This window comes from Parasteatoda tepidariorum, chromosome 4 (genome assembly GCF_043381705.1).
Source record: "Parasteatoda tepidariorum isolate YZ-2023 chromosome 4, CAS_Ptep_4.0, whole genome shotgun sequence".
Classification (NCBI taxonomy): domain Eukaryota; kingdom Metazoa; phylum Arthropoda; class Arachnida; order Araneae; family Theridiidae; genus Parasteatoda; species Parasteatoda tepidariorum.
This window is the reverse complement of record NC_092207.1, coordinates 35,037,077-35,047,223: the sequence shown is the minus strand read 5'-3', so window position 1 is coordinate 35,047,223 and position 10,147 is coordinate 35,037,077. Positions and strand designations below refer to the sequence as shown.

Sequence of the window (10,147 nt, the reverse complement as noted above, 5' to 3'; positions counted from 1 at the left end):
CCTTTTTTTCTGAAGAAGGTATAAAACTAGAAGAAGAAAAAATTTTAGGGGAAAAAATAGAAGAAAGAAAGCGAATTTTTAATTACTTTTTATTTCTATTCAAAATTCAGCTTTGGTATGGTATATTTTGAAACATGAAGATATCGGAATTACATTCTGTTATGACACATCAACTGCCCCTTATACTTCCGTTATTTCATATCGAAATTAGGAAGAAATGCTATTTACAAAGGGTAATTCACTGAATATGTGAAAACGAACTCTCTCATATTCCCCGCTTGAATGAAAATACCAGAAATATTCTTAGACTTATAATCCTATCTCTCCCCCAGGGCAAATTATTTGATCAATGTAAGAAAATACACTAAAGTATTGTAAAGATTTTAAATTAGCTGCCCAAACGGTGTACGGGCAGCTCATTTACAATCTAGTGACCTTTAACGACTCTTTCTCATTTTTGGAAATTCCTCTTGATAATTTCTCGCAATAATAAGTTAGATTTTATTTCGTTTAAAATGCGTTGCCTGAACTAAAAAAACACAAGCATCTGCCTTTTTATTTAAGAAAATGTGAAACAGAAGAGAGGATCGTTAAGGGCCGCTGGATTGAAAAATCGCTCGATTGAAAATCCCTAAATCATAGAAGTCCTCTTTGGCGACACCCGAACAATGTTCGGACATAACAGATAAGTGGCTAAGAGCAATGGTTTTCGAACTATAAACGATTTCAATGAATTTCTCTTTTAGATTTGGTTTATGGATACAATTATTGATATGATAGAATGTTTCCAAATTAAGTGACGATTTTAATAGTTAAAAATACATTTATAATTATCTGTACATCATTGTTTATACAAAGATAAAATAGCATTTTTATAAAAACATTACAAACAAAAAGCTTCCCGATTTTTCTCATCTTGCTCGAATTTTTATTCGAATTGGAACTGGACTTCTCAAAATAAGTTCTACAGCCGCAGGTAATTGGTCTCTTTGATCTAAAGATTCCAACGTAAAGTGACGAAGGACGTTGGAAACTACTACTTTCTCTTCCATCAATGCAAATCTTTGACCTAAAAAAATAATACAAAAATATCACTTGTTTTAATATGAATAAAATAAAAGTGACTAAGCTAGGGGGAAATTGAGATATTATTTTAGCAATAAACTAGTACTAGCACGACTGTCAAAACGCAATACTCACTTAACAATAAAGAGTACTTTTAAACGTTATGCCATATAGTATATCTCGTAAGCACCGCAACTAATAAGTACTCTTATAATCTTTATAAAAAATGAAATAGAAAAATACATATCCATTAGATACATTTCCTCAACAGCCAGCTATGAGCCAGAGGGATCACAGAGTTTTAACTAATGGCATGATGGTAGTGATGTGATCAACATGGTCGTGATGATGTCATGACCACTTTACTTTCCACACAAGCTGGTACCCATTGATCTGAAGATATGTGGTCTTTAAGCCCCGACCGTGATTTGAATACCCTTTTTCACAATGCATCTACCACTAATCCATCTAGTCTATCCTCTTCTTTGTCAGAGCAAAAGCTCCTTGCAGGCCTTGGCTGCCTCGACAGCTGACAAACGCCAGCACCTCCTATCCACGGCAACTCTCTTCCAATTTCTAATCTTTAGTGTTGTCAGGTCATTATCCATCTAGCAGAGGTCTACCTCTGGGACTTGACCCTTCGGGGTTCCTAATGTTGACCATTCTCATGGTGCTATTTTCAGGACTTCTCCACAAACGGCCCAACCATCTCAGTCTATTACTGCGGATTATTTGTGCAATTTGGGGCTGCTTATAAAGTCGGTAGAGCTCAAAGTTATATTTGGTTCCATCTTGTCTAGTATCTAATGAATCACTACTGAGGAAGATTTGATGGCATTTTTTTTTCAAAATGTGCAAGAATAAAAACATTATATTTAAGGAAGTCGCATAAATAATGCTAAAAACTTCCAGGCGAGTTTGGCATAGTATCAGAATTAAAACGACACTCAAATCCATGCCCGGAACAGCCCTCTTACGTCACTAGAGACGCTTCCACATTACGAACTGCTTCTTCTTGTGCTTTTGAACTGACCATAATAAGTAATGGCCCCTAGTCACGTACGACGACATTTTCGGACACAGGCACCAGTGTAATTTTAATCCTGATGATGTGCCATAACTCACCTAGAAGTTTTTTTATTTGCGTGAACTCCAGTTATGTATTTAAACTTGTTATATTTAAACTCATAAAATTTTCAAACTTGTACATTTCAAACACAAAAATCGACTGAAATGTCATTTATAAAAATTCTGTAACTGTAGGAGCAACCCTAATTACAGATTTGAAATTCCCATACCCGAGTTAGGCAAGACAATCTATTTGTATAAACTCAACAAATAGAAATTGTTCCCCAGTGTAATCACATATTGAGAATATTTTTTGTGAATAATCATTAGGTGCTTTAGGTGAATAATCATTAGGTTTACCATTTAAGATTTGCTTCGAGTTAAGTGCCCTAAACTGTGGCTTTAAAATTTTTTAAAAAAAAGAATCAAAATCCAAGGATATTATCTAAATAATTGTAAGCAAGACAATGATAAATAATGAATGGTCTCAAAAGTTTATGTATTAATAAAAGTTAAAACTAAGGGAGTGCAATAAACTCTTTTATTTGATTGTTGAAGAGTCTTGAAGTTTTTATCGAAAAATTGGATACATAAAAATACAATAGAATGGATTTACCAATGCAGTTTCTGGGTCCAGCTGAGAATGGTATGTAAGCGAAGGGATGTCTTCCAACAGAGTTTTCCGGTAAAAATCTATCAGGATCAAATTTTTCAGGATTTGGGAAAACTTTTTCATCTCTGTGTAAGTTATAAATCAATGCTACACACTGCGTTCCTTTAGGCACTTTATAACCACCTAGAAAACAATATTTAATTGGCTGCATCACATTATACACAGTAATAAAAAAACTAAATTCAAATACATCCAACCAATTTAAGTATTTCCACACCAAGGAAAAAATTTTATATTGAATGTACGAAGTCGATGCTTGTAAAGAAAAAAAAACAATACTGTTTGTTAAGTTATAGACTATTTCATGGTTTTCAGGTTTGCGCTTTTTCTGCTTTCGATTTGCTTAATATTAATTGTGAAATAAACAGAAAACGTTAAAAAATTTTAAGAAATATGTTAATGTTATAAATGAAATTTTTTAGAACTAGCATAGATAACATCTTTCTTAAATTACAATTTATTTTAAAAAGTAATTTATTTTTGTTACACCAGTCAAAATCAAGAAAGTATATGCTTCTTTAAATTTTGTATCAATTTTAGTTATTGTTGTTGTTGCAGTAGGCCATTAAGGAAAGGGGTGCGATTGTTCTTGTTTTCCTGTGGAGCCATGTATGGCCAAGAATTCGACTTCTGTCAAACCCATACGTCACATCCGTTTATAGGGCGGACCCAGTCATCCACAGATCGTAATTTTGACCTGAACCAAAGAACGATCAATATTCAATTCAGTACCTAATTCAAAGGTATAACTTGTTATGGAAACATAGAGGACTTTGTAACCGGACAGATTCAACGTGCACCAGTCATCATTTCCTACAATTTCGGCCTGCTGATACATGTATAATGTAATACATGTATAAGTTATATGCAACAGGTGCTTCCGATCATCTGTTATAAATTCACTTATTTCTCTATAGACTTTACTACATACAAAGACGTTTCCACTTGTAAAAATCTTTACATGTGTTTAAAATCTTTATCAATTTGAAATATTCCAATAAAATATGATTTGATAATGAAGGTTACTTAAAAACTTAGACTTCATGAATACCTAAATTCATTCAACATTCAAAGTATAACATCCAAAAGATCAGAGTTACAGCATATATTGTTTTAAACCCAACGCTATCGAGTTTATTCATTTATTTCCTAACAAAAAGTAGGCAGGTACTTTATTTTCGTCGCACTAAAGCTGCGCAATGGGCTGTTGCCGATGGTCGGGGAAACATCACTGAGGATGATCCAAAGACATGCTATCACAATTTGTGATGACACATCCTACATTTAGACCCAGATCTGAAGGGGAAGGAAATTTTCTCCTGATCCAGCTCAGCGACCGACCACAGATTTTACGATCGCGTTATCACGTGTATTGGGTGGACGCTACCGGAGTCGAGGAGTGAACCTCGGCACCTGCGGATCGGAGTCTGATTCTCTAACCATTGGGTTACCACACCCCGATAGACACAAGTACAATATACAAGTAAGTTGTGAAACTGAAGCCTTGCTACAAAAGAAACACTTGTTCAAAGAACTGATATTTCTACAATATACACCCAAAACAATGCAAATTTTTTTAAGTGGTTTTAAAAAGGTATTAATATCATATAAGGTTTCATTAAGGCTAATCAGGATACGGAATTAACGTATCACATAAGGCTATTTCAAAAACATTAAGAGCCAAGGTGGCTCAGAAGGGGCTAGAGTGTTCGCCCCCTATTGAGGTAGCCCGGGATCGAATCACAGCCGTGGCTGATTGTTAGGAATTCTGTTCCCGGCTCGCACTGACCACAGTACTGAATTAAAATAGCCTCAGTGTTAGACAGGTTTTAGGTTCGAATCCCTTGGACATCGGGAGGCTAAGTGCTTGAGATTTTCGTGTTTTTCCTCATCATGTAACGCAAGTGCGGGTAAGTTATATCTAAAAGTTCTTCACAAAAGCTAATTTCTCTCAATTATCGATCCAGGCTGGGATTCTGGATTGGGTTCAAAATTACAAGGCTACGGAATTGAATACTGATAATCATGAAAGATAATCATATCAGAATTCGGTCGCAAGCTCAACACAGGTTATAAAATAGAATCATTATTAGGTATTAGGATACGAAAATAATATCGCTCAAAGACTAAGTTAAATTGAAAACTGTCTTAATTTAACTGATTAAACTTAACTAAGTAAAATTGATAGTTGCCAGATTGTAATGAACATGTCATTAACTAATAAGATATCAAGGTGATCTCATTAATTATTAGGATATTTTAAAAAATGAATTAATTCAGTACTTATGTTTTAAGTATTTGATATTTTTGCTGCACATTCTCCAGACGTTTAAAAGACACAAATTTTGATTATTTCAAAAGAAAACTAATAGAATGAGAATAACTATTCGAAACTTTATACCGATTATTCGCAGTAAAATTTCGTTAATTTTTTTAGCATCTATCAAAAATGCATGTATGCATATAATTAAAAAAAATCATGTAATATTTACCCAATAAAAAACCTGAATTAATGTTAGGATATTTAAATTGGTAAAAATTTTTTACATAGGAGGCCAGTTGAAATAGGCAGAGCGTAATGATGTACTCAAGTAAAAATTATTATGAAATAAATAAGAGTTTCATACTTTAGACAGCTGCACTCTGTCTTTCAAAAACTATTAAAAATTTATTTTACTCAATAAAACTTTTAATATTATGAATTAGATAGAGTAATAAACCTATTAAACAACTACAATGGTGTAAGAAAGTAAAAGAATTAGCAGCCTTGGTTGATTGTCTCTAGAACTACTGGAATTTATTGATATTTGATAAGTAGATACATTGATACAATACAAAACAAATAAGCATACAACAATTTTAACACGCACGCATGATTGGGCATAACACTCGTTGGAATCGGAAAGTATGAAATTGCCACAGGACAATTAAGGCCGATTGTTAAAGGAAATGATAAACTGCTTTAGTTCAAGTATGAAATTATTCTCTAAGGCCTGCATATCTGTAAGAGGGGACCATTCTCCCTATTAACCCTTTTTTTTTTGTTTATTCTGCAACCGCTGTTTCATACCTTCCAACTCAAAGGAGTGTTATGCACGATCATGCATGTGTGTTACAATTGTTAAATTGTCATTTGTTTTGGATTGTATCAATGCATGCACATATCAAATTTCATTAAAATTGGTTCTGTAGTTCTATAGATTATCGACCAAGTCTGCAAATTCTCTTAATTCCTCACACCAGCAAGGGTCTGTTTAGACGAAATTTGGGTCCGTTAACGGACCCTTCACAAAATATCTTTTCATAAAAATGAACCCCTCACAAAATATTTTAACTTAAACGGACCCTTCACAAAATAATTTATATTTTAATCGGACCCTTCACAATTTTGTCTTCATTATTGGTTTGTTAACAGAAGAAACCCATCTCAGGAAGAGGGGGGACGAAAGACAAATGTAGACGAGCTAAATTTTGTTTCGGCAGACGCTTCTTCCTTTATTAGTCCGAAATGAATATTCTGCTTTCAGCAATATAGGCTAAATATCAAATATTTGTGTTGCACCTCTAATTTAGAAGCAACAATTGCTGTTTATTTTTGAAACTTTAATTTTTTTTATTATAATTTTTGAGTGCTGAGCATAATCTTGTATCTCNGTTCAGCAATATAGGCTGAATATCAAATATTTGTATGGTGCATCGCTAATTTAGTAGCTGCAATTGCTGTTTATTTTTCAAAATTTCATTTTTTAATTATAATTTTACAGTGTTGAGCATAATCTCGTTTGTCTTTGCAATTTAAAAACTCCTTGAAAAAGTTTTTTTTTGCAATAACGGACCCTATTTGCACAAATTCACAAAAGCGGACCCTGGTTGAAGGAGTGTAACTCAAAGTTTATTTTATATTCACAAATTACGAGTCATTTTTTCACAATTTTACAAAAACGGACCTTTCACAAAATGGTCTGGACAGACCCCAGACCAGTGTATGTTGTTACCTCTCAGAATCTAAATATGAAACTTACAAATTGTTATTTCGTTTTCGGTCACTTCTCTTGCAATGAGCGGAACAGATGGATACAGTCTCTGAGATTCCTAAAATAATTTAGAAAGTCATTAAATCTCTAAAATCATCAGATGCAGTTTCACGCATGAAAAACACAAACAAAATGGTGCGAATACATCGGATAAAAATTTATATGCAACTCATAACGAAATTCATACACAAATTCATAAACAAAAAGGAGTGAACTCATAGGATGAAATTTAATTAAAAGGCACTAACTTAAATAACTTTCCTAATGATTGGATTTTCATAAAATAAGAGTCAATACGAATGGTTCAAGTAGGTGATCTCAAATATTTCAATTAATTAGTGCTACTTATTATATACACCGAAGAGCCATTACATTATGACCACCCTTCATCTGTAACAATGTGCTCTCCCAGGTTTTCATGGTTTCGCGCCCAGGAACAATGTTTTCATGGGGCACATTAGGAGCCATAATCCTCAGAGAACAATCCCTGACGTCTGAAAGCTACTTGAACACAGTTGCAGACCAGGTTCACCCATTCATGTCAACAGTTTTCCCTGCGGGGGATGGTGTTTACCAACAGGATAATGCACCATGTCATAAGAGCCAAATCGTCATGGATTGGTTCGAGGAACATTCCAGTGACTTTCAAGTCGTGTCTTGGCCCCAAATTCACCTGACCTTAATCCAATAGAGCATTTGTGGTCCTACTTGAAAAACCAAATTCGTGCTGACACGCTATCCCCTCGCAATGTGAGGGAATTACAGGACCAGTTGGTGAGCGCTTGGTACCAGATACCTCAGACTACCTATCAGCACCTTGTGGAATCAATGCCACGGCGGGTGCTAGCAGTTTTGAGGGCTAAAGGTGATCCTACATGTTATTAGCAGGGGGTCATAATGTAATGGCTCTTCGGTGTAAGTCAGATGTAAAACGTACTTTCTTTGAAAAACACACCTTTTTTTTTGACAGATTTGGATTTTTTTTAATAAAACAATATAAAAAATAACCGCATTCTCGATAATATGGTCCTGACATTATGCTTAAAATTTCCGGCCGTTTGGTGTAATGTCATTTTTTTTTGTGCTTTTTGACATATTAGAACTTTTTAAGTATCGCAAAAAGAGCGAGGAAAGCTTTGCTCGTTGTATTTATCAGAGTTTGAAGCATTACTATAACCCACACAAAATGACTATTAGTACAGTTTTTATTGGATTATGTGTGATCTCTTAATTTACAATAAAGAGCTTAAATTTGGTACTTGTTTAATGATTTGTTAATTTGCATTGCATTTAATTCATCATATGCCACAAAAATTTAAGATTTACCTTAAGAACAAGATCAAGGTAGGTCATGTCCTTCAAATCATCCGTCGTTATTAATCTGTCCCTGTCATCTCCAAATATGCGGTCCATTTCTTCATGAATTTTGTCTTGAACGTCTTTGTGAAGACCAATTAGGTAGAGAGCCCAACTGATTCCCATGGATGTTGTATCGTGACCCTATCATGCATAAAAGTAAATCAAATAAATTATTATACATTTCTTCTATATTGAATATTTATATATGATGTTTCAAACCCATTGCCCTTAATGTAAGATTTTCTGTAATGACCACCTTTAATCTATATACTTTAAAACTTTTGTAAGCTGAGCTGCCATGGTAGCCCATTGGTTAGAGAATCGGTAGAATAAAAGCGAAAATTTTATCGGCCCGGATTCGATCCTCGATTCTACTAAGACTTACACAGTACACGCGATATACGGGATCGTAAGTTCTGTGGAATTAAAAGTTCAGCAGTCAGTCACTTAACAGTAACATGGAGTTCAGGGTTCTGGAGAAATTTTCCTTCCTCTTCTGATTTGTGTCTAAATTGAGGAAGTGGTCTCATGATTGAGTGATGCTTCCATGTATTCGTGTGGTTCTTACCTTTGCGGCGCTCTCTTGTCAGACGAAAAAAGCTCTTTCCTGACTTAATTCACATAAGGCCAGTGGCTGAAGAGCAAGGATTGTTGATGTGTCATTAGAAAGAATAACAACGAACTAGTAAGAAGAGAAACAAAAAAATCTATGCTCATTTTAAGTCGCATATAAATGTTAAGTGCATGTACTTTCATTATTCAGATTGGGATTAAAAGCAGCTCATTTGGCTAATATGTCTATAAAGCACATAATTTTCTTTAAAAAACGTTATTAAGTTTCATCTTGAAAAAAAGCTTCAGATTATCATACATTTTTCGCTTGTTGTTCAGATTATCATACAATACTGCCTTTTACTCCCTTAATTGATTTGTGGTAAAAATTGTTTCTGTTTCTTCTAACGTAGATATTAATTCAGGATAGCTAAAGAGTTTTGCTTTCTGCCCCTGTATTTTGCAAGGAATCTAAACATTTAAATTTATGGTAGGATTTGTAGAACATCCCGTGTATTTTTCGGCTCATCAAATTCCTTGTCAAAAACGATTTTAGATCACTCTGCAAGAGATGAAAATTAAATTTTAAGTAACAATAACAATAACCATAGCATTTAGAAAAATCTCAAGGATCATTACTAAAGTCAACCATTGCAACGGCGTGCAAGATAAAAAAGAATGAAATTTATTTTGATTATCGAATGAAAATAAAAGCAGATGAAAGTTAGAAATCTGTTTTATTCAGCTGCCTGTTTCATTGTGATTCGTGATGGTCAGGGAAACATCCCTGAGGATGATCAGAATACACAATTTTGATCCTCTGCAGAGGAGTGATGGCTCCTCTGTTTTGACAGTCCGGAAATCGGTTCCAATACTGGCTGATCGAAGTGGTTGCCCAACCGCTTACTTACAAGCTTCTGATGCTTGACTTCGGAGTGGGAACAGTGACTTTACAGTGATCAGTCCTCTGAGTGACTAATACTTTGGAAGAATGAATGTAAAAGAATAATGGGAGATAAAAGAATTACTTCAAAAGCAAAAGTGTCAACTTCTTCTCTAATTTCATGTTCCGTGAGTTCTTTTGTCTGAACATGATGTTCTAATAAAACATCCATCAGTGCTTTCCTCTTTCTTTTCTCTGAAGTAGTCTCCCCGCCGCTCAGTAACTTCGTCTTCTTCTCTTGAATTACCTAAAACAATTGGTGAAATATATTTTAGTGAAATGCGTATCAATAAAAGATAAAAGTAAAAATGAAGATAAAACGCAGTGAAGAATATACATATTGACCCCCATAGAGAGCGGTTACAAACTTGAAGGGTACACCACTCAATGCTGAAGAGTAGTTCCCTAACTACAGGGGTCTGTCCAGACATTTTGTAAAAGGTTCGTTTTCGT

At 34.4% G+C, this 10,147-nt stretch overlaps 1 protein-coding gene across 1 annotated transcript in view; it reads right to left on the bottom strand.

Annotated features, from left to right (window-relative positions):
* Positions 1-784: 784 nt before the first annotated feature.
* The window catches only part of LOC107443468 (cytochrome P450 4V2), a 32,365-nt gene continuing 23,002 nt past the window's right edge, over positions 785-10,147 (bottom strand). The window contains exons 7-11 of the mRNA XM_043039899.2: positions 9,780-9,941; positions 8,167-8,340; positions 6,829-6,898; positions 2,750-2,929; positions 785-1,069 (exon numbers count right to left, since the gene is read on the bottom strand). Of these exons, the coding sequence (XP_042895833.1) occupies positions 912-1,069; positions 2,750-2,929; positions 6,829-6,898; positions 8,167-8,340; positions 9,780-9,941 (744 nt within the window). The 3' untranslated portion in view covers positions 785-911. The remainder of the gene's footprint in view (positions 1,070-2,749; positions 2,930-6,828; positions 6,899-8,166; positions 8,341-9,779; positions 9,942-10,147) is intronic.